This window comes from Ornithodoros turicata, chromosome 8, assembly GCF_037126465.1.
Source record: "Ornithodoros turicata isolate Travis chromosome 8, ASM3712646v1, whole genome shotgun sequence".
Taxonomy (NCBI): Eukaryota; Metazoa; Arthropoda; class Arachnida; order Ixodida; family Argasidae; genus Ornithodoros; species Ornithodoros turicata.
The window spans coordinates 10701392-10727544 of record NC_088208.1 but is presented as its reverse complement, the minus strand read 5'-3'; the positions used below and the strand labels follow the sequence as shown (position 1 = coordinate 10727544).

At 43.8% G+C, this 26153-nt stretch overlaps 1 protein-coding gene across 1 annotated transcript; it reads right to left on the bottom strand.

Annotated features, from left to right (window-relative positions):
* Positions 1 to 22823: 22823 nt before the first annotated feature.
* LOC135367496 (uncharacterized) lies at positions 22824 to 23879 on the bottom strand. The gene has a single exon (XM_064600798.1). The coding sequence runs from the start codon at positions 23877 to 23879 to the stop codon at positions 22824 to 22826; it is 1056 nt and encodes a 351-aa protein (XP_064456868.1).
* Between the last annotated feature and the right edge of the window lie 2274 nt (positions 23880 to 26153).

Here is a 26153-nt window from a genome sequence, read left to right as displayed (position 1 = left end):
ACTATAATAAGCTTTTTTGGGAGAAAGCAACCCGCGTGTAATCGGGCAAAATCTAAACGGGCGTCTTGGTCGCGAAAACAAAAGTCAAGGTCCACCAAGCACAATGTCCGTGGACGGCAATGAAGTTAGTGGCAATGATCTAGTAAACTCATTCAACACATATCTGACTTCCTTTGCACAAAATACGGGCGTGTCTACAAATCACAATTACTGCAATGAGTGCAGTATACCCATGACATCGGCATCAGTGTTCTTCTCGGGAACCGATGAGGCAGAGGTAATTGCCGTATTTCAAGGCTTGAAAAACACTAAAAGTGTTGATATTAATGGTGAATCGATTGGTCCGGTAAAGTACGTAATTGACCTTATCGCCCGGTGTCTGACACATATTTACAATAGGTCTCTCTGCAGCGGTATTTTCCCAAGGAAAATGAAGATTGCAAAGGTGGTTGTGCTGTACAAATCAGGAGATAGTAATGTACACGTGTACATTACTATCTCATGATTTGTACTGTTCGCGCGCGAACAGTGACGCGAACGGTACCGCTGTGACGCAAACAGAGAGACCGCTGCAGAGAGTACGCGAACTACAGACCTATTTCCATCCTGCCCGTGTTCTCAAAATTGCTCGAAAAGTTAATATATAGAAGATTATCATATTTTCTTACAAAGCATAACTGCATTGCAAATGAACAATTTGGTTTTAGGGCAAGTCGCTCTACAGAACATGCACTCCTTTATGCAAAAAAAAGATTATTAATAATATTGAACAGAAATTGCTTACACTAGCAATTTTCCAAGATTACTCAAAGGCTTTCCATCTGATACAGCATGATATACTTCTATCAAAGTTAGAGCGATATGGTGTGCGCGGTCTACCGCTGAAACTAATCACATCCTACCTGCGTGAGCGGTGCCAGAAAGTAGTGCTAGGAAGTGACGTATCGAAACCTATGGACGTCACTATCGGAGTACCGCAGGGAAGTATCCTTGGGCCACTCCTTTTTAACTTATACATCAACGACTTAGTCTCAATAAATGCGGACGCTGATTTCGTTCTGTACGCAGATGACACCACAGTACTAATCGCAGAGAAATATTTAAAGCGTTTAATACAAAAAGGAAACACTGTACTCCAAAATATAAATCTTTGGGCGCAAGAAAACTCACTTCGTTTGAACCCTTCAAAAACAAAAGCAATTATATTTAGGGAAAAAAACAAAGTTGTTGGTACCGACATGGTTCTGAGGATGGGAGCGTCGGATGTTGAAATCGTAAACAAAACTAAATTCTTGGGAGTTTACTCTCAAGAACACTTATCATGGGATGCCCACACTAACTATGTCTGTGCCAAGCTTGCAAACGCCGCGGGAAGAATATATAGATTGAGATATGATTTGCCTTGTCACATAAAAGTAATGCTGTACAACACACTCTTCTTATCTCTGCTCAATTATTGCCACCTAATTTGGGGTAGACAAGTTTATCAAACATTAACTCTGTACAGGTAATCCAAAATAAGTTCATTCGTTCTATTGCCAACCTTGATGGTTACCAATCCCCCAGACCACTTTTTCAACGCTATGGCATAATGAGAGCAACCAACTTCTACAAATATAGGTGCCTATGTGCATACAGAACAATGATTATGCAGAATAATATGGAACTTCTTGATATGGCGCAACTACGCACAGAGACTAAGAGCTATAGAACCAGAGGAGGCACAGTAAGCGGGTTTCGCCGCCGCGACAATAGTGTCGCCGCTGGCATTTCCCGCCAAATTCCGGCTATTTACTTTCCATTGGCTCCGGTCCCCCACGTGACCTTTCTCGATCATGATTGGCTGAGGCTCATTTAACCGGTGGATTCGCCCGCGTTCGTTTCTCCGAGGCGCCGACCCGTCTGACCGTTGTGTAGCTGGCGTCTACGTATGTGAGCAGACGGTGATTTCGTTTCGTGGATTTCGAAGATGTTCGAGCCATGGACGAACGCCTGAATGAAAGGTAAGTAGACAAACGTATGATGCATGTCAGTGATCAGACTTTTAATACTTTCGCCTAACTGTGTGCATGGAGGTACGCCTTGACCCGTATTACATCACTTTCTGCCAATTATCAGTCATGATCATGGTTGATGATACTGCGTGGCGTTACTTGTTGCGTTTTGTTCCGCTATTTGAATGTGTCTGATGTCTAATACACTGGTGTGCATGAAAAGGAAAACAGCGTGCATCGCGTACGCAGGGCTCCTCTAATTTTGTCATTAGTCGACATTAGGCGCGTAACGATAGCATGCCTTACAGAGCGTATTCAGCAAATTAACGTTGCCTGTGCTCGGGTTTACCATATCGTTAACAGGTTCCTTTTTTTTTCATTCAGACACCGACAGCTGTTCGTGGCCCTGCGATCCGCGAGCATGTGGCCCCTGTCACCAGAAAATTCGACAGTTGTGCTGGGATGAAGCGGATGGCTTCTGCGACTCATCATGTGCTATATATGTGTATAATAATATCTACTTTCTCCAAACCGAATAGGTTCCCTTAAGGATTGTATAATATGATAGTCACGCTCTCTGTTGCTCGGCACTATTTATTCTTTATTTATTCTGCAGTATTCTGTAATAATCGTGTAGATTTACTTGCATTCAAATGTTGCTTCTTGTGTATATGTTTACCGTGTCAATAAATTTGTACATGTGAATTCCTTCGTCTTCTGGATTTTCATTTTCTGCTTCCCGATAATATTAGCAGATGGCCTGGCGAAGCGCTCGGAACATGGGGGGGGGGGGGGAGATAATTTGAGTGAGAGATTGTGGAGAGGGCACGCAGCGTACATGCGCAGTTCAATCAGCCAGCGCGCGCTTTTTGGCGCCGTTTTCCGGCTACTTTGTCGTGATTCGTTACTGATGGTCACGTGGTCAAGGGGGGCGGTGGTTTTCGTGGCGAAACTGTGGAAGCTACAGCTGCACTCCACTGATAGAACCAGGCGAGATGCTGTATGGCACTGTCCGAGAAATCGAACCTGGTACATGGTGAGCAAAGCATATCTTTCCGACTGCCCCGACTATTGAATGAGCTCGGCTTCTTTGTGAATTCTCAACTCCCATCAAATGATTACCTTAAATCACTATTTTTTTAACATCATTGGTTACTGGTATGCGGTCATATTTAGTTCGAATAGCATTGATACTACTTTATCTGGGTTATTGATTGCTTGAGTGATTTGACAACTTGTTAACTCGTTTTGGTTGTGAATATCCTGTATGTAATCTGCCGTTTGAGTGCTAATTAGTGTATGTATTATACTGCTTTAATGCTTTAATTTGTGTATGTTGAATATACTGTGTGATGTGCTCCGGCTGTAGGTGCCAGAGGCCTTTGCCAAGCTCTGATAGAGCTTTTTGTCTCTGGCTCCGCCACGTTTGTGGAAATAAATACTATTATTATTATTCTTATTATTAAATCACCATATGGGCATAAAGACAGTCTGCCAAATAAATTCTCACCATTGATTGATTATTATAGCGGAAGCTGCTTTCACCTAGAGAGGTTGTACTTTGTATGAAACGTGCCATATGTAAACTGACAGCTGTCTTGTATTGCTTGTTTTGTGGCACTTCAGCTGCTGCGCTCCGTGTTGCTGCAGCATGCCAGTGCAGCCAATTTTGCCAAGTAAAGGAAGCGATGGTCATGTGTGGAATAAAAAGGGCCCCAATTAATCTGGTGTGTCAGAACTAGTGTGTAATGCTTCATAAACAGCACATCACAACATTTTGTTGTCCAAGGCAAAAATCTGGAGTGGGACCAGTTCAAAGTGGTTTATTGGACAGGTCCCACTTTGAATGTGGGACCATTTAGTGACTTGGACCAGTTGGAAGTGGAACCAGTTTCACGATGAATCGTGCGGTTGATCCAGCGGTCCCCTCTGCTAAGTGGTCTGGGATTCCGCCATTTAGCAGCTGGGACCACTCAATGCATGACCGAAAATAATGCGTAGAAATGCACAAATTGCTCCTGTAAATACTGTTTATTCTGTTAACAGAATACACTGAGCAGAAAGAAATATTCGTGCGTACTACGTAGTATAAGTCTGATCACTGTGTTTAGGCAAGGCATTGGCTGACTGTGCGATGCACTCATGGACCACAGGGAGCTCTACGTTCTGTTGGCCACCTCACATCTTGTATTTTCTCAGAGAAGATGACACTTCTGTTTTCCATGCAGGTCGCGACATATGCCCCCATCCCCTTCACCATACGTTCGGGATCTTCTTATCCTCTTTCTCTTCAAGCTCCTCCTAAATTTCCAAAAAGAAACATCTAATTAATAGTAATCAAAACTTCACGGTCATCACTGATACCTGCGAACATCAGAAACACTACGTGCAGTCCGGCTTGTCGTTTCACCGTCCGTTTCTTCCGACAATGTGTTGCACAGGAATGACTGTCATCGCACTGTCTTAGAAAGGGCACGAAAACACACGCAAATACTGGACAGAAGATACACAATCCAAGGTATATCTAAACAGGTAGCGCAACTCCCACAGGCCCCTGTGTCTCCAGAATGACGCCATGATAAAGACGGTCAGCGCCATCCATCCATTGAGCGGACGATTCTAAATAAATGACGTCAGGGATGACGTCAGCACTATGAATAATAAATAGTGCAAAATTAGCTATGGCACGTTTACATTCGCGCACTTTGTTTGCGTTGCATACCCTTCCCCTCACCCAGACAACAACACCAGACGAGAATGCAGAAAAATAAATCACATCAGGTTTAATTAAACATATCAATTCTAAATACATAGAGTTATCACACATTTATACAATTCCAGACTGAAGGGCATTGTGATGACCACACAGAAATTAGGAAGATTCACTTAAGTTCCAATTCTCTCCTACAGCTACACGTACACGTAGTGATTAGACGTTTGCATTTATTCAGTGAGTGGCTATTATAGGTAAAATGCAACGAAACATGGCATCGTTGGTGCACAGCTGATTCCTGCTAACACTCACGCTATCATGGCCGCTCGTCTCATGACGAAATTTTTTTTCGCGGGGCCAGCAACAGGGGATGCATTGTATTTATCTGTTCACACAAGTGGTTCTTGGTCTACAGCTTCGAGGTGTGAACGTCGTTTCCTGTTTAACCCAAAAAGTGCACCAACTCAGTATTACAATGCACGGACACAATGCACGGATACAGAGATGCACGGATAAACACGCCCACTGTGACACATGTGCAAAAGGAGCATGACACGGAAATGTACTCGGGTGGTAGATGATTTCGTATATGTGCACGAGCAGGGCAACAGAAAGTATTTCTACATTGAAATTATGAATAAGCTATTAGTACACACACAAGCCACGCCCATGTTGTAAAGTTTTTGTGTTTACGCCGTACCTCTACTGTCAACACCCACGATCGCTCGCGCCTCTTGCTGGTGGCTTTGCCGATGGGTCTGATTTGGTATTTTCGCTTGTTTACGCTACCAGTTTAGATATACCTTGCACAATCCTTACTATACACTGTTTTTATTATATATATAAAAATATATATTTAATATATAAAAATATATATAAAAATTTATACCTTTTGGGGTATAAACGGCTTGTCCCAGGGCGCATACCTTTTGAGGTATAAACGCTATACCTTCCTCAAGGTATACTATCTTTATACCTCCCTGGAGATATATTATTTGCACCTCAGGGTATAAACATATTCCTCTTAGAGGGTATATTTTAAAGACCTTGTGGTATAATTGAAGAAAATGGTAATATTCGATTTATTTCAGCGTCATGTCCTAGTGGCGGCTTCCCAGCCGATCTTTCCACAAATTTTGAAAAAAAAAAAAGGATCAAAGGAACGATGGCGAAACAAGAAAATACCTGGAGACGCTCGCGCACAAACTCACAAAGGATGGATGTGAATAGGAGAGCAAAGAAATGACGCAACAATTAGCATCAAATTGGAAGCCAGGAAGTAACACCAACAAATATTAGGAAATATTTCCAGGAGCAGTTAGCATTAGCTGGAGAACAGATACATATATACAACACACCGCTGCTACGCATGGTGGAGACGATCCTTCGCCCGAGAAGCAACTTAAGAAGTGAGGGCGTGTAGATTTATTTATTTTTGGGAACAAATTGTAGGTTCCAGATGTCACTGCCCAACCTAATTAGAATGCTACTGTATTACTGGCCATGTTTTTAAATTAACTTATTGGTTAACAGAGATGATATAATCGCCGTCACAAATTAATGTGATCCCAGATGTTGTAGAAGAAAAGGTATACAAAATGTGCTGAAGGTATAAATATAATGGAGAAGTACTTTATTATACCCACAGCTGCCGTGGAAGGTATAGAGGGAGTGATCTATACCTTACACATGGTTTAATCAGGGTATAGACAGTAGTAACGAGGTATAAATGTCGTACTTTAGACCTGATTTATACCTTTTTTATACCTTTTATATACCGTTTCTTCTAACAGTGTAGCAACCGAAGCTAAGACCAATGTGCTGCAACGCGTCCAATTCCCAACTGTCAGCAGTCAGTCTGTCAGTCACTCATCTCGCCTCTCACCCTTTCCGTCTCTCGCGTCTCGACGTTTGAATTTGTGGCCGCCGTGGCGCCTTCATGGTTCTGCATTGCACCAACCTCTGCAATTACCTTTCCTTCGTTTTTTTTCTGTTTCTTTCTTTTAATTACTGAACCTAGTTTTTTTCCCTGTTGAGATGTATTCTTTGACATTTGGCTGGTTCTTAATACCTTGTGATGATATTCACCTTTACATGACAATATGTGCACGAATTGAAGTTAAAGCATATATTTTATTGCAGAAGCGTGCACCTGGATAAAAAGCAATAAAAGAAGATCATGCATGTGCTGAAATAGTTCAGAGTAATAGATAGTAATAGATCAAACAAAACCAGAAGGACACACGGCAAGTGTGGACACGATGAAATCTCGAACGGGGAAGCCAGAAAGGCGCCCAGCTTGGCCAAGTGGGATAATTGACCATTCTGGGAACAAAATGGTCCCAGTGACACTCCAGCTGGCACTCCTAGAACCATCTCAGACCAGAGTGGTACCACTGATATCACCAAAGTGAAACCAGCCACCCCACTTGGAAATCCAGTTGGGACATACCATTCCGACACGACCAAGCATCAAACTGGAAGCAGTCCAGATTCAACTGGAACCATTCTGGGACCAGTCGAGACTTTTGCCTGGGGTGTGTGTGCCAACAAACTCTTGTCATCATCATTCATGATCATCGTCATGTTAATGACAAATATATTCCAGTCATTCAATACAAAATATCATAAAAAGTAGCTCCTACGGATATCGGCATGTGATGTTGTTCAGAAATTGATCCTGTGGGTGTCCGAAATATGACGTTTCCGAAAGGATTATCCTGCGGATATCTTGTGGCCATCCTTTCCACGCAACCAGGAGCAAGGGACGATGTCTACTTAATCTCGATTCAAAAAGTGTACAATTGCATACGGAGTCTGTGTAAAAACATGTAGATATGCTGTGTTAGAACAAAGGCACTATTGTACAATATATATATGCAGGTGAATGATGCACCATGCATTGTGATCACTGTAGCAGGTGGATGAGCGGAAAAACAACAAGCTGACCCTTGTAGGGCAAGCCAACTAGCTTTGTTACATTTAACAGTGGTCATGTGTGTAGTTCCCGTTCTTCTGATACAACGTAGATGCCGGCCAGTGAGGACTGGAACGGCTTACAGAATAGGTCACACACTGGCTTCAAGTAATGGCCGACTATGCAGGACTGTCCAGAAGGCTGTACTGATGCCAAGGTTTCTATTGCAACCATGTGGCCATTAACCATGCAGTATCTATCTGGCCCTACTGTTGTCAGTACAAAATCTGGTGCGTTATAGGTACGGTACTGCGGTGAGCAACATGTTTCTGTAACTGGACCATCCTTGGTTGTGCTACTAAATCCAAGTTTGCGGCTTTTCGATGCTGTGTTCATAGTAGCGCAGTGCTTTTCATGTAGACGGTTGTACAATTGCACTAGCGTTGCCCCCGGCGTCCTAAGTTGCTTCTTCAACAGCTGCATATTATTTTGATATGGAAAGGCGCCAAAAGCGTCCAGAGGGACATGCTTATTTACGTCAGCCTGCAAATTTAGAAGACCGTGTGCATTGTAGGGCACAAGGTGAGGTCCATAAAGGTCAGCGAATGTATCCACAAAATACGTCAGCAGAGACCTGGCATACTCATTCTGGGCATCTGACTGAGATACACGGACAAAGAACGGAGAAACAGACAGGACGGGCGCTAACTTCCAACTCAGTTTATTGAAGAAAATGAGTAAGAAAGCATAAACCCCCTCACAGCACACGTGTCACATTCTGGGCGCACCGGTTCTGAGCACACTGGTTCTGAGGAAGATCAGTTCCTTTTCGGTTAGAGATACAGAAGGTGTGCTAACGCATACATCTTGGTGGTTATTTATCTTTTCTGCTTCTATTATTTCCCTTGTTAGTTTAGTCTTGTTTCTTGCGATGATATGGCAATCTCGATAGATGGGTTCACATCCATGAGTGTTACAATGGAATGGGTGGTTGGCTTATCATTGTAACACTCATGGATGTGATGTGGATACCAATGTGGCTCGCATGCGTGCAACAGTTGCGACCGCGGCTGCGACGTTATACGCTTGTAGTGCATCGAAAAAAATATTTATATGCTACATGATAACGCATGATATTATGCATGTCAGTGGCAACAAAGGCTGTTGTTGAGAAATCGGTGCTTTAAGAAACAACACTGCATTATTCCACTCTCGCAGATCAGGGTAGCAGTGGTAGCAGATTCCGACTGCAGCAGTCAGCGGTGACCACACGTACGGGGAAACGACGAGCAGCGGCAGAGTTTCTGCACAAGTTTTGTGTCAGTAAATAATGCGGATTGCAAGCGCTGGTGTGTGCGTCGGTTTCCTGTTCTCTAATGTTCTCCTGATGCTGCATATCGCTCAAGTCGCTCAAAAACCGACTGCGACCATCGACTAAGTTTTCTTTGTAAACTTTAAACACTGTGAGACACATTATTATATCGTATTAAGCAGTACAACGTGGTATAAGTGAACGCACACCAAACAATATACGGTACATCAGTGTTCTGCAAACGCAAAGAAAGCTACAAGAAAGATTGCACGCATGCCCTATGCATGTCCTGCTTGAGACGTAATTACGACGTTCACATTTTCCGAACCGCTCTACCGGGATGTACAGTGGGAATCCGAGGAATATCTGGACCTACGGCACGTTCGGGATCTATTCCGGATATCCCCTGTACATTCGTGGTTTACTGGGATGTGGGAATGCACTTCGTCTGTACTGACATTTTCCAGCTGTCAGCTGTCTGGAGGCGTTGTAATGCCACTTAATGTCTGTTTTCTGTGCTGGGGTGTCAGCAGTATAGCAGAAGTGTAGCAGCAGTGTGGGGTTCAATTTAATGCGCAATTATGGAGTGTGGGGGTAGGTACAGGGGCGTGGGGGTTGTACATGTTGGGTCAAGTGACTGTTTTCTGCTTGGGGAGATGCTAGGTTAGCATATCAAGTGTGTGGCTGTTGAGCAATTTTATGCGAAAATTGTTTTGGGCTCATCGTTTTTGCTTCCTCTACGCATTGCGTAATTCCATTTCAGTTGCATCAACTTCTTTCAATTTAAAATCCTGGCGAGGCTGTGCTACCAGCCCACCGTGCACGTGCACTTACAATAGATGCATTGCATTCAAAATAACTGAAGCTTCTTTTGGTTAAAAACTATTTATTTGATACATGGGTGTACTGTCTGGGCCACAGTCTGGGACAATGAGATTGCAACGCTGTAGATGTGCATCCTCGGTTGCTGGGTTGCTGGTCGAAGAGAAAGGTACGGAGCCATCTTTTTCTTCTGTTCGGTGTTCGGAAGTTCGGAAGCTCGCTCGGAAAGGTGGTGCTGGGTGCGCATTGGGTGTCTGTTTCGCGCAATTCATCACGGCAATTCATTCGTTGTCACTTTCGTCGTGCACATTGTTCGTTGCATTTGTAGTCAGATTAGGCCAATGGAATATATCTGTTCAACGAGTTGAGGCCGCTTTGGGTATCTGCTTCGCGCAAGCCTTTCTTGCAATTCCTTGGTTGTCACATTCCTACTGCCACATCGTCAGTTTCATTCTTAGAGGGATTCATAGGTCCAAATCAGGTGCGACATCCTCTTCTACATTCTTTGTCACACCTGGAGGCACATTATCGAGGGAAGCATGAGAACGATATTCCTCTGTCCGGTTCCACGAGGTGCACCGCTGGTGTATCGCTTTCGCATTGGGTATCTGTTTCGCGCAATCCTTTCTGTCAATTCCTTGGTTGTCACATTCCTACTGCCACATCGTCAGTTTCATTCTTACAGGGACTCATAGGTCCGAATCAGGTGCGAAATCCTCTTCGACATTCTTTGTCGCATTTGTAGACACATTATCGAGGGAAGCATGAGAATGACATTGCTCTGTTCTGTTCCATGAGGTGTACAGTAGTTGTATCGCTTTCGTTGTATCGTTTCGCTATTTCATCCTTAAAGACTCACAGGTCCCAAATAGGTGCGACATCTTCTTTGTCATTCTTTTTTCTTCTTCTTTCTTTGTCGCATTTGTAGTCAGATTACGGACGGCAGTACGATCTTTTCCACGAGGTGTACTGCTGTTGTATCTTTGTCGCGCAATCATTTCCGACTATCCCTTCGTTGTCTCATTCGTATCACCGTATTCTTAAAGAGTCACATGTCCGAAATGGGTACAATTCTTCGCAATTTCCTTTGTCACAGTCGTAGTCGTGTCGTGCGTTTTCCGAAGGACTCCTAGTTCTTTTCTTCTTGTTTTCTTCACGTGGATATCAGTTCCGATGAGACCTGCATGCACTCGCTTCTACTGTTCTTTGTCGTGTAATCTGTTGTCGTGTTAACGTAGTTGAGCCATACCAGTCTTCATATCTCAATGATGTTGCATTCTTTGACTTTGACGCAGGCTACTTCTTCTGCCCGATGACCCGATTTGCCTGCGCATAACATCTTTTTAACTTTTGCGCAGGCATAACGGGTCGGACATTTCCGTTTTGAACCCCGACTTGAACTGACCAAGGCACAGCTTTGATTGCCTAGGCAAGAACACGTCGGTGGTTGCGCGATGACTCCGGATTTCTTGATTTTCGATTTCATTTGCTTTGATTTCCTTTGCTCCTTGTCCTTTGCGTTTTGTCTTCAAATTTCTCTCTTTTGCTTTTACGCAGCTGTGATTGGCGCTCAGAGCCTCGTTGGCCGGACTCGCTGTGGCTGTCGAGCCCGTTACCAGCTCCCACCACGGGGAGGTGAGGTTGAGCGCCAACAGTTATTGGGAGCCAATGAATCCGAAGCCATTGGGGTCCAGGGGCAGGCAGGGGTCAAAGTCAGGTCAAGACGTGGAACACTGAAGTCCTAGAGGCAGTGAACGGAGCGCAAGAGGATCTCAATGACGTCCTTCGGCATTGGGGTAGCCAGATCAGACTCCTCGACCGCAGTAACGATCATGACTATGAGATCGATGGTGTCGGCTTCCCTGATGTGTCTATGGTAGTTCGTGGCGAGGAACCGGACAAAGTCCATGCCCTCATCGAGAAGACGTGGACATTCTTGGCCTAGAATACCGTGGAGAAAATCGACGCACGCCGAGAGAAATCCTGGTACCTTGTAGAAAGCCCTGACGTTAGCTTTTAGCTGATCAAAGGCACCAGGATGGCGAAGAACTACCTCACGGTAGTGTAAGGACATCAGACCTGGCACCCAGTCAGGAGTTGGTCTCCTATAACGAGCAAGTAAGGATTGCCGCCAGTCATAAGTCCTACCGAGGATGGTTCGAAGAAAGAGACTCATGGCGTCAGATAGAGAAACGGAGGCCGAGACGAGCAGAAGAGGTAACTTCTTCTTCTTCTTCTTCTTCGTCTTTCTCCGCAGTGGCGCATAGCACGGGGCAATTGGCCACGGATCGTGACATGAGGGCCCAGTTAATGACGGTTACGTGAAGCGATGAGAGGATGAGATGAATGAAATGACTGAATAAAAGATGAGCGGGGGAATGGAATGACGACCTGAGAGGTAACTAAGCCGTTAAATTATAATCAATATAATTCACCTCATTGTCTTTGGTGATTCACCTCATTGTCTTTGATGAATAAAATTCACCTCATTGAAACTACGGTTCCACCAAAGACAATGACTTGAATCTTAAAGGTACTTTAAAGCTACGTGCCAAGGGCACATTTAAGCAGGCAGAAGAAGCTGTTTTATTAATTTGGTTTGAACTGAACGGAGTGATGTGGTGATTTTGCATGTGTTATGGCGAATTCGGGGGGTCATTTCGTAGGAGCCACATTTTTTTCGTTGGCCAGATCCCGAGTAGTCGACGTCAGGCCCCTCCGCCCTCATATCAGCGATGTCAGCGGATAAGGTAGTTAATCAGTGATACGCTGCCAGAGATAAACAGTAATATTATATCATAGTTAATCCTACTGATATGATATCATTGATAAGATTATTACGTAAACAATAATGACAGCAATGCTGTAACAAACTAGGAATCGAACTTCGGTCGTTTTAGGTGTCAGTCGAGCACTTCGACCCAGTAGGCCATGGGCTCGGCATGTTTGGGAGAATGGTTAATCAGAATAGAATTGTGGCTGGTAGACGTTGTTTGATTTTGTTTTGTGCCGCCACGCCGTTGATGGCGCCACGGAGTTGTTAGATTTCGTCGTCAAGGGCTGGCACCACTTCTATGAAATATTAAATTTACCGCAGCAGCATTGGCTCGTTTGCTGTTCAACAGATGCGACTACCTGCACGAGTAATTTAAATATCGCGCCCTTTAGGTTTTTGTGTCATGTTCAATAGATGTGCTACTTATACAACATTTTAAATTTCCCTTCTTTTGTGACATGTTTAAACAGATGGCGAATTCACTTTTGCCTCAAGAGACGACGCTATGACGAATTTTAAATTTCCCGCAAGTAGTCTTCCCTCTTGCTAAAGTCTCGCCACGATAATCTCGTTTCAGAACAAAAAAAATAAAATAAAAAATGACGAACCATTTCTATGTCACTTTACTGTCAAACAGCTCGAGGGATGTTTTTTTGATTTTTTTTTGATTGCGTGTTAGCGCCGCGAAGCAACTGTGGCTATGAGCGGCGTACAGATGTGGACAGAGGGAGAGAGGACAGCAGGAAGGAGTGGGGGACAGGGGGAAGCTCGAGGGATGTGTTTCTGAGTAACACAATGATGGAAGTACAGAATGGATCTCGCTCAGTCAGTGGAATTAGATCGCAAGTGTCAGGTTGCTCTGGCCGAGGTGAATATCCTATTGCAATTAACAATATCATAGGTACCGCTAATAGTATATCAGAGTGTAGCCTCATGGATACTGTAAGCATGACAGGACAAGCAAAATTTCTTGATAGATCAGATAGACAAAACAGATAGATCACAGATGTCTCTCAAGTATATAGTCATCTCAAAGCATGAGCAAAGCATAGTGCTACTCTGATAAAAAAAAAAAAAAAAGAAACAGTTGAGCTTCGATGACAATTCTACTTCGCTTTGTTATGCAAAGGATACAGACATACTGAAAGGCAATAACAAACAAGTCTTCCTCTACGGACAAATATTTCTTCAATTGACGTTACGTGACACAGTCAACACAGCATCGAATCGACATTATAATTAAGTCGATCCACATACCGTGTGAGGACGACGATGAGGCAATGCTGATGTTGAGTTGGTGATATCCAAAGCGAACAGAAAGTCCAACAGTTCGCTGGATGCGAGGTTTGAGCGACGCCAAGTTCAAATTCCGCACCATTCTTACGTTTCCGATCACTACGATATTTCATTCTGAGACACTTAGTTTCATGTAATATACAGGGTGTTCAAAATTAAGCTGTCACTAGCACTTTATAAATAGGCGAACAAAAGAAAACTGGTGCTATTTTTTCTGTTCCTTGAGTAAGAATCAGGAGCTACATAATTAGCAGCACCTGTTTCCTACTCAAGGAACAGAAAAAAATAGCACCAGTTTTCTTTGGTTCGCCTATTTATAAAGTGTTAGTGAAAGCTTAATTTTGAACACCCTGTATTTAAAGGTTTCCCCCTACATTACGCTTCTCTCCATTGAATATCAGATACGTCACCAACAATTGTATCCACCTGAAAAGATAGTTACGTTATTTCAACCTGCGGCACCCATTTGTCTTGCCTATGCTTTCTATGTGTTGGTGGTGGAATCCGTGACTTCCATTTTCTCAATACTTGCTATTTTATTGTTTCGTGCTGTGCTCGACTGAACATGTAGGTGCAGTATGCTATCGTGCATTTTATTGATCGAAATGAAATCGAAGTCGTGTCGTCTTCCTGGCTGTCGGGAGACGTATGCAGGTGGCATGACCTACCCACCCATAAAGTGGAAGGACTGATTCGAAAAGCCTGCCCCCCCCCCCCCCAGGAAGCCAATACGAACTCGAAGTTCGCGTTAATGGACCATTGAGTATGTATATTAACAGACACACATAATCGTTTTAAACGTTAAACGTTTTATTTATTAATATAGCTGCACGCATGTGCCAATGGCTCACTGGCCTGTATTCTTACCTCACAATGGTGCAAGCAAAAGCTGCCACCTTCTCAATACACATCCGAGTAAAATGCTTCGAATGAGCTGCACCTGAAGCGACCTCGTTGTCCCATAGTCATGGACAGCAGCGAAGATGAGCTCCCACCAGTTGTGGACACCTTTCTGCGAAAAGGTATGTTTTACATTCTCTCTGCGCGGCATTCTTGTACCCGAAAGCTAGGTTAGCTTGCCTAGCCTAGAAAGCTTGGTTTCGAAAAACCACATATTTCTGCTACCAAAGGTGTACCACATGAAACGCACTAGTTACGAATTCAGGAGCACCTGCCAATAGTAGAGGTAACAAACAAGGGGCTGCTGGTGGAAGCTAGTCAGTCACGTTTATTTAATGAAAAACAGTCTGGGGGTAGATAAACCTCTGGCTACTCCATAGCAAAAACGAAGGTAAATAGCGAGGCACTTGTGTTTTATTTAGATGTGTCATCTCGAATGAATTCTAGGCATTTACTCTGAAAGCGTTACGTAGTGTGGCATGATATCCTCAAATTAATGCGGTTCTCAGTTAAAAAGAAAACGGACGACTGCCATTGTTCTCTGTGCATTGAGCCATGTCTATCATTGTGAATGCAAAGAGAGAGAGACGGTGACAGTTGTATTGCCCAAGGTTTTGTGTAGGCTTTGAGCACACTTCGCTAGCATACTCTTGCAAGCTTTGAACACACGTAGGCCTTGAGCACAATCGCGGCCTCATAACTGCAAATGTGCCCAGTATGCGAACCGTTTGTGTTGATTTAGCTTTTAGGAGTTTATAGTCCATGTATTGCAGTTGGATAGATTCAACTGAACTGGTTTCGTGGGTCAGGGGATGATTCAGCGTGGTACTTACTGTCGCATGAGCCAAGCACGCAAGGTTCTGTTCGTTATATTTAATAAGGCTCGCAATTTTATATAGCTGGCGTTACAGACACTGGTGCTGTGATGTTTGGCACAGACGACTCTGACAATGTCGTGCCGTACAGCCACCTAAACTGATCTTTGATCTTTGTCTCTCAATTTGCAAGAATCTTAGGGCTCCCTAGTGGTCGGTAAGCTGGCAGTGCTGCTTATTATAGGTGTCTGTAAAAGATTTAAACTGTACAATGACTTGCAATATGCAGATGATGTGTCCATCAGCAGTACGCGTCCATCACTGAGTGTGACACAGCAAGGATCGCAAAGGAGTGGTATGTATAAAGTGCTAACGCAGACTAAAACGATTGTAGTCATCTAGGGGAACTTCTTATTCAAGGAAGCCTGTGCATTGAAGCAGTGAACTTCTTCCTACGCACTAGCTTGCAGTCCAATATGTAATGTGAAGTTTGCCTTCCCGTGATCACAGCTGCTGCCGCGCAGGTCACTGCGTCGCAAGCTCAAGGACTTGCGTTGCAACGGCGTGGTAAGCAAAACGATTTACGTATATTTTTCGTATGTAGAGAATGATTTATCCTACGTTTTAACAATTATTATAAAAACAACAAATTGGCACCTCATTGATATGTCCGATTGGGCTCTCTCCGAACTTTTTCTCCGGAGAGTATGTGTATCTTGTATACCAACACAGCTGCCCTGTATAGTTGCTAACCCGGTATAAGAGAAGTATAGTCATGGAATCAGCAATCTCCCTGTCATGCTTTTAAATGGTGCATACCACAGTAGTGACACACCTTCCATTGCGTCTCATATGAGTCCAAATTTACCTGCCGTCGTTGACCTGCAGCAGACGTAGTATAAGAGTATCTCATCGTGGCTGATCAGAGCAGCGAACATATAGGGGTGGGACAGGCGACGAAAACAACTTGCGTGAGATTTCAATAGCAATTATGTGATCACTAACTAGGAAAGCTGCATGTAGGCTAATCCAACCGAAGCCACCTATGTGGATCAGCCTAGGTGTAGCTCGTCCCCTTGATCTTTCCCTGAGAAACAAAAACAAAATTGTGCATTTTCTTGGGGGTGTGCATATAGGCTATAATAATTTTTATGAGAATTTTGTTTCCTTAATCATTCGGAGTGCATCGAAGATGGCCTAAAGATGAAAAAATGTCGTTCGTTTCATGCGCCTTTTGACATGATGTTTCTGTGGTTCTTTTGTCTCGAGTTAGAGGGGAAGGGTTGATGTAGCTTTCGGAAGGGCATATGGAAGGGTAAAAAAATATATGACGTGATGAAAGCTTACAAGCAGAGCACCTGCTGGGCTGCGGTTCACGGTCACTTTTCGAACAGTTAGGCCATTCTCACAAAAGCCTGATTTTTTTAGGCTGACTGCAGCACAACAATGAATAATAAAATTGTTAGAGCGAAAATCAGACATCGCGCCTCCCAACTCTCAACTGGTGAATGGTTCCGATAACCAACATCACCTTTTCGCAAATGAATTGCAACATTAGCAGGCCAAAATGGGGTTTCTTTTAGAGCTTACATCGTGACAATAGCAAATTTGTAACGTGTTCCCTACCACTGTGAGTACATCCGCCTAAAAGGTGGAAATTTGTTATCCATGTCTCTTCATGCTGTGCGTAATGAATTGCAAAGTGTCAATGACAACTCTCCAAGAACTTCCACATGCTCCGTATGGCACTGTGGCAGCAAACTCACCTGCTCACAAGTCTAGTGCCTCTGCAGAGCAAAGTTTCAGACACACAGGAATTCATTTCCCAGCGATGTGGAAGAAGTGAATAACTTTGAAAGGCTACTCACTGTTGAGAACGAAAAGCAGTTGGTAAGTAGAGGCAGGGTGCTTTGATTTGATGAGTGAGTCAAGGTGACAAGTACAAGTGGTGAGGTGTAGGCTTGTTTTTACAGGAGTTTATTATGCTGTGTGGATAACGTTACATGTCTGAATGTCCATGTGGTATATGCCATAGGTGCAGGCCAACTGGTGTACAAACTCCACAATGTGAAAATCCTGGATCCGGACACATCTAGAGAGAGAGGAGGGAACTTTGACCTGTCCCTTTTGTTTTGTCCCGACTAAGGCTTTTCGCCATTATCGATGCGCCCATTGGTGTTGCCGTGCACTGTTCATGAAAAGAAATACGGTGCCCAGGGCACGGTATTCAGTCGAGCGAATTATGAAATTGCCAGGAAAGTCTGTATCATCTGGCTGTTCAGAGGCTGCGCACATACTGATGTATTTTTTGTTGCTAACATGAGCATTACTTTTTGCAGTTACAGGAACTCACACTGCTTGAAGGCCACTCAGTGAAATGTGCAGTCCGAAGGATATTGGCCCACAGACGAGCTAGCCCAGCTACACAGTTGGAAACAGGGAAAGGTAACAGAAACGGAAACGGATATCGCGCAGTTAGAGTACCTGAAACTGAGACGGAAACGACAATAATTTACGGTAATAATTCGGGTACCGCAAGACTCAAATTTTTGCAATTTTTCACTGTATCACGCAGGTAAATTTATGAAATAAGCCTCAATGAAGCAAATTAAAATTAACTGAACAACTAAAACTAAAATGAACTATCAGACTGGAGCATATAAGTAACTAGTATACAGTAAATAGTCCTTATACGCTGATGGTGACTTGGAAGTTGCAAGCGTGAGTAACATTCCTGGAAACCATGTTCATATTAGCTGTTCACAGAAATCACGTACGTACATGTTTATTTTGAATAAACGCTGTCTCTTGTATGCAACTATTCATGTACCCCTGATGTCCTCGAAATACACTTCAGAACGTAGAGGGATTAAGTTTTGTCACGATATCGATGTTCTTTTTTTAGTGAAAAAAACAAAAACAAAACAAAACAGAAATAATGAAAACAAAGAGGGGGCTGGAGGTCGGGCGGTACCGAAGGTAGGAAAGTAGGAAAGGGAAACTCAGGTTCCTTGCGCTCACTTTCACAGACATCCTTTTGTGCAACTGTATTCTATTTAAGTGTAGAGAGCATATGTTGCACACCGTACATGTGCTGGAGGTAAACAACTTTCCACATGGCGCTGTAGTTTAGCATGCTTTGGGTGCTACATCTTCTACATCATGTGTGTATTTTTTTCATTTCAGCCTTTCCCTGTAAGTATGCCTGCTTGTCACATTTCACCTACACACGCAGTAATTTTTTTAGTGTGTTGATTAACACGTGCATCATATGATGATAATGATCATGATGATTCAGGTTTTTATGGCGCACAGACAACTAAGGTCATAGTCCTCCAAAACTGTGGTGAAATTATGACTAATTAAATATGTGCGTGAACAATGATAGGGATGTGATCAGTTAAACTTCTATGCGATGTTCAGTAAAAACTTCTTGACAAATACATAAAATAGCTATACAAAATTACACGAGATTGACTATCCCGGTGTCTTTCAAGAAGTTAAAAATGCTGTTAAAAGGGACGACAGCCTCATCACCCAGCAGAAGGGCTGGGTGAAGAGGTAAATAGTGTGTATAAAACTGTCTAAAGTGATGTCTACGATGGGCCTCATGGTGCGGACATGAAATGAGTAAATGTATAACGGAGAGAAGTTCACCACAGTGCTCGCCCTGAGGTGGCTCCTCTCCACGAAGTAAAAACCCATGAGTGATGAATGTATGTCCTATGCGTAACCTTGTTAATATGACACTTTGAAAACGATTTTCTGGACGCTCTCCATGATGTTGAATGTTCGGTTTATTCAAATGAAGCTTGTTATGCGTTTGGCTGTTCCAGAAATTTTGCCAGTTTACATGAATTGACTGCTTTAGTGAAGATACAATATCATGTAAGGGTAATTCAGAGGGGGTTATATCATTTGAAGCGGCAGCTGCAGCAGCCTGGTCTGCTAATTCATTGCCCTGTATGCCAACGTGGCTGGGTAGGCAGCATAAGATTACAGAACATCCTTTCTTGTTTATCGTGTGGGCTATGTATTGTGCTCGCAGCACAAGAAAATTCTTCTGCTTGTGTATGCTACAGATAGCATTAAGGGAACTCAGGGAATCCGTGTACACAACTGCTGATTTTATGCAGCCTTGAAGAATGTAGTTCAGTGCAAGGATAATAGCATAAATTTCTGCTGTAAAGCTGGATGCAATGTTTTTTATACGGTGTGATCTTGTGCATGTTCCAGAGACCATGGCACACGTTACTCCTGCACTAGACCCATACTTACTTTGACCCATCGGTGTACACCTCATCGTGATTCCCAAAGCTCCAAAGCTTTGTTTCAAATATTCAAACTCTTGTTGCAGTATAGGCATCGCAGTGTTATGTTTGCTGTATTTCATAAGTGTAGTGTCAGATCTCACAGGTGGTTCCCAGGGTGGGATCCTCTTACTACGTTGTGCAACCAGATACTTGCAATAAGAGAAATTGTGAGACTCACTCTCATTTGCAAGCGCATACAGAATGGTGGAACAACTGAGCGTTTGTTAGTGAAGAACTGTTCAAACCGTGTGCTTGTAACACACGGCAGTGCAGGGTGTTGAGGATGACTTCTTATTCTTAATGTGTAAGATGCCCCAAGATAAAATCTACGTCTCGTCAAAGAGTATTCATGAGTTTCAACATACAAACTTTCAACTGGTGAGGTTCTAAAAGCACCAGTTATCAGCCGAAGTCCTTGATGATGTACAGGATCCAGTATTTTTAAAACAGATGGACGAGCTGAACCATACACAATACTCCCATAGTCTAGTTTCGAACGCACTGTCGAAATATAGACTTTATGCAACGTCTCTCGATCTGCACCCCAGGACTTGTGTGAAAGAATTTTAAGAACATTATTCGATTTGATACACTTGATTTTTCAGTTTTTAAGATGCGACAAAAATGTGAGCTTTTTGTCAAATATAACACCGAGGAATTTGTGCTCGCTTCTTACAAGAATGCCATGGCCATTCAGTTTCAGAGATGGTTGAGGGAAAACACCTCTAACTCTTGAGAAAGGAACACATACAGTTTTCTCTGGTGAGAACTTAAAACCATTTTCAGTAGACCATTTCACCAACTTATTTATAGCCAGCTGCATCTGTCGCTCACATATTGTCAGGTTGGTAGAGGAATAAGAGATTTGGATATCATCTACGTAGAGAGAGTATGTTATAGATGGTGGCATTACACTGGCTACGTAGTTGATTTTTACGAGGAATAAGATGACACTGAGTACGGATCCTGGGGGACGCCGTTCTCTTTTACAAAATCATGGGATAATATGGTGCCCAGTTGAACCCTAAATGGTCGATTTTCAAGGAAGTTAGAAATGCACATGAGAAGGCGACCCCTAATGCCGAAGGAATATAAATCTTGTAGAATGCCGTAACGCCAAGCAGTGTCATAGGCCTTCTCTAAATAAAAAAATACAGACAAACAGTGCTGCCTTCTTACGAAAGCTTCGCGGATAATTGTTTCCAAGCGAACGAGGTGATCTGTTGTGGAGTGCCCCGCTCGGAAGCCACACTGAAGTCGACATGTTAAATTATCCTCTTCCAGGATATGCATCAGACGGTTACCAACCATTCGTTCAAACGTCTTGCCAATACAACTTGTAAGGGCAATAGGCCTGTAACTTGAAGGGTTCCTTACCCGGTTTCAAAAGGGGAATTATGGTGGCAACTTTCCATCGTACAGGTAGCACTCCTTGTGCCCAAACATGGTTGAAGAATTTCAGCAAGCATGATTTGGACACCTCAGACAGGTGGTCAAGCATTGAATATGTGATCCGGTCAGGACCTGGAGCAGTTGCTTTTGCATACAGTAAGGATCGAGACAGTTCTAACATGGTGAAAGGCTGATTATATGCGTAAGCATCACCCCCACGCAGTGGGATTATTTGTTTTTCAGCCATTTGTTTAACTTTAAGGAATTCACTACTATAGTGGGAAGAACTGGATACGCTTTGGAAGTGATGCCCGAGTGCATTAGCCTGTTCTTCCAGGTTGTCACACACTTTTCCATTTACTTGTAAAAGAGGGACAGACCGACTAATATGTTCGCCTCTAATTTTGCGAAGCCTGTCCCAGACCATTTTAGATAGGGTATTACGAGATAGAGAATATACGAAGGTTTGCCAAGAAGATCGTTTAGCTTCTTTGCGGGTCTATCTGGCCTTCGCCCTTGCTTTTTTGAAGAGTAAGAGATTTTCTGATGTAGGGAATCTCCGAAATCTACCTCACGCTCGATTTTGAAGTTTGCGCGTTTCCTGACATTCACTATTCTACCAGGGCTTAGGTCGCTTTGGGAGACGACCAGAAGCCTGGGGAATGGACGCAGTCGCTGCGTCCAGAATGATGTTGGTGATGAGGTTATTAGCTTCCTCTACTGTCACCATGTCAAAAGGCATTAGTAGGAGGTCACATTTTTCTGTAAATTTATTCCAGTCAGCATCTTCCAATTTCCACCTGGGCGGTCGTGTTGTCAGACAGTCCACAGTTCGCAGATACTTTAAAACGACAGGGAAGTGGTCACTTCCATAAGGATTCTTACCTACAGTCCATTCCAAAACTTGAAACAGAGATGGACTGCAAAAGGAAAGGCCTAATGCAGAGAAAGATTCAGTGGTTGTATGCACATATGTTTGTAAGCCGGTATTCAGGAGATAGCTAGACGATGACAGCAAAATTTTTTCTAGCATTTTTCCGCGACTGTCGATTCTACTACTGCCCCAGAGGGGATTGTGGGCGTTAAAGTCACCCAAAAGGATAAGAGGGGATGGAAGCTGCCTGTACAGGTCTTCTATGTCCTTTTGCGTAACGGATTGCGATGGTGGGAGATCGACTGAGCGGATGGTAACAATTCTGTCGAGGCACACCTGCACAGCTACAGCCTCCAAGTCTGTAACTCAATTAACTTCTTTGGCTGGAAGAGATTGCCTTGTAATGATCGCTACACCACCAGATGCAGGGTTTGTGTCATCTCGATCTTTGCGGAAAATATTGTATCTACGGAACGGATTTTGGACATGTGTGTTCAGATAAGTTTATTGAACACAAAAGCATACTGCGTTGTGCTTCTCAAAAAGATCATGGACATCGTCTAAGTTAGAGAGTAGACCGCGACAATTCCACTGAAGGATTGTGTGGCCCGTCATAATAGCGGAAACAAGAAAAAGAAAGAGGGTGTACAACGCTTTGCTCTGCCGACCAGAGAGAAGGATTTCCGTTACTGACGGCTGCTAGGTTTTACTCCTCTGGGGAGGAGTAATCCTCGGCTTCCGGGCTTTTCTTCTGGCCTCCGCCAAATCCTTCCCTGATATCTCGGGGAGAGAACCACTCCTCGAGAGGTTTCCTCTTGCTGGTGTCAGAAATGGTGAGCTCGTGCTCCCCAAGGAGAGCTCCGAGCTCGAATCATCATCACACTCCATGGAGGGCATCTCCACGGAGGGTGACGACGAGGGTAGGACTGCTGTCGCAGTCACTACTGCATTTTCATTATGGGGCTTGGTTTTCACCCCGTCTTCACTTGTTGTTGGTTGTGTTCTAGGTGGAATGTCTGTCTGTGTGTGTACTGTTACCATCCTTGGTTTCTGTTGAAGTACAGCGGAGAAAGATTTTTGAGTGAAAAATGGGGATACCTTTTTCCTCGCCTCGGGGTAGCTGATATTTTCAGTAACCTTGATGCGCAAGATCTCCTTTTCCAATTTCCACTTAGCGCAAGACCTGGAGTAAGAGGGGTGATCACTGGAACAGTTTACACAGCAATCAGGCCCTCTACACTCTTTAGTATCATGGCCCTGCTGGCCACAACGAGCGCAGCATGGCGACCCACGGCAAGCATCAGCAGCATGTCCGAAGCGGTTGCACTTGAAAGAACGAAGAGGATTTGGAATGTATGGACGAACCTCTACAGAGAGATATCCAACTTTCAATTTATCGGGTAGCGAAGGACGATCGAAGGTAAGAACAACGTTTCTGGTGGTGATATATTCATTGTTTTTTCGTATCTTGAGTTTCCTGACATCAATTACTGCCTGTTCCTTTAGATTTGCAAGAATCTCTTCTACTGGGACGTCAATTAATCCGGCAACGGCTACCACACCACGGCATGTGTTCAGAGTCTTATGTAACGATGCGGATATGGGGATCCCAAGCATCTCTGTGGTAGTCAAGATCTGTTGGCAGTCTTTTACCGATGTACACTTGATAAGGAGGTCACCTGATCGTAACTTCTTAATTTCGGTGATGTGGTTAGAGAGGGAGGACACCCCCTTCTCAACAAAGAAAGGCGACATCTTCCCAAGTGGTACACGTTTGTCTTCTTCCGAAGAAATAGAGCACAACACTATATATTTGGACAAGAAAAAATGCTCTTTTGGTCTGGAGACTTCGGTCCGGGGGCGTTTGCCGCACCCGATCTGAGGAGAAGAGAAGTGTTTAACCATATAGGTTTGATTGCTAGGCATTCCACCAGGTCACCCACACTTCATGCCTATACACGTGGGAAGGTCCCGGAGTTTTCAGAAAAACCCGTCGGCCAGGGCCTGACCAAGACCCTGACCCCCACCGTTCAAGGTTTCTACCCTTCACCTCACATCCCCTAGGCACGGTAGGGCAAACACCTTGGGACCGGGGGCTGGGGTCCGTGGTGGCGCCACTCACCAAACACCAGCCGAAGCCGGTGCCCCCTGCGGGGACGTGCATCATAATGATGCGTTGCTTATGATCGTTCTGCATATTTCAGGTGCATTGCAGTAACACAAGGGGATTGGAAAAGCAACGCAGTTTGAGTTTTGAGCCAGCTGTAAAAGACTGGCTACGTCATGCTCCAGAGAGGAACACGAGGTAGAAGGAATGTGATGGAACAGAAACGTTTGCTGCACAGCCGTGCGTGAGTCGTCAAGTTATCTCCGAATTTCGGATATTAAGTGAGCTTTAAATCGTGCACCTCGAAAAACTCCGTTTTTTTTTTACTAACAAACTCTGAAGAAGTCAGTTCTAAGATCTTCACAATTTTGCAGTTTTGTTTGAAGTGTACAGCAGAGCATACAAGAAGCATATGAGCTTTGACAAGAAGGTTTGATAAACAGACAAGCTGATGTACCCGTCTTCTGTTCAGAGAAATAAAATATTTTGCAATACTTTATCACATGGCACCTTCCATTTAGATCCACTGAATGAAGGAAACGTGAAAATAACAGTAAATTGCAAGGTGGTGCCAATATCTGCTGAATGACCGAACGCCTATTATTTGAGCTAGTGGGACGTCCCATGGGTGTCGACAAAGGGGACAAATCGCCATATATACTGGACGTGCAAAAGATGTCTATAAGCTGTGCGAGATCCTCCCTGGGATATGAGAACGTCACGCTCCGGATGTTACGTGGACGCCGCAGGGATATAGATGGTTTACTGGGTTCTGGTTGAACGGCCACTTCATGGCCATGGATGCTCTGCTTGGGCTCTGGGAATACCCCTCTAGCTCTACAAAATGGAACACAGACGGTACTCGTAGCTCAGAGAATGAACCCGTTTTGGGACGACCATTTGTGAAGGTTAACGTGTGATATCAGAAACGGCCGATGCCCTCTCTTGACAACTAGAGGAAGCGTGCCGCGCCATGTTTCCTAGGGCAATGTCTGAAGGGCGTGGGTTATACATACACGGTTGTCGGTTTCTGTTGCTCGAAGTTTTCACGCCAAGAGTCTACACATGGCAGGTAGGGACAGTACAAGCTTTCTTCATTTTAAATCAGATGGTAATCATTTAAAGGGGACAGTCGTGTTTCTTGCGAAGGTGTGAGCGTGTATCTCAACAGTGAGAGTGGCAGCACACTGCTGCGTGCCGCTTTGTAACCGAAGAGGACCCACGCAACCATCGATGTCGAGAAGTCGTCCAATTATGACATAGTCGTCCTCAGAATGTCTATATGTAATAATGTCTATGTAAATAGGATGCCTTCTGGATGTCTATTTGCAATGTTCCTTTGGGCAATAAAGCAATACATCCTGCAGATTCCCTATACAGTCATCCTGCGGCTGCTGTCTCATGCGAAATCCGAATTTCCTATGGAAATCATGTCGTATGAATTTCCTAAGCATGAGGTAGGTGCAATTCGCTTCTGACTTGCATGCCACATTAATAATACAATGTACGTAATGTATATAGCAAAAAGACGAAATAAATGAAATGGTTCCACAAACTAACTACATTGCATGTGTCATGTCATGGCTCAGCTCTATCGCCATACTGCACAAATATTTTAATGATTAGCCCAAGACTCATTTTATTTATGATTGCTTGATTTTATGTTTTTACGTAGTCTTACACGTGGATCTCTTGGATGATTCATTCTTTCTGGCATGAGCACGCAGCCTTGCCTCAACCGCAGCGCATTAATCAATGACTTCACAATAATTGTGTTTCGTTGCAGAGACCACATCGCACAAAAGTTTACGTTCAACGGCATATTAAAACGGTTAATGTCAAGCGTATCCTCGTATCAACTGCGCCCTAGTGAAAATACTCCTCAGATCTAATGTGTTATGGGACTGAGAGATCCTCTCAGG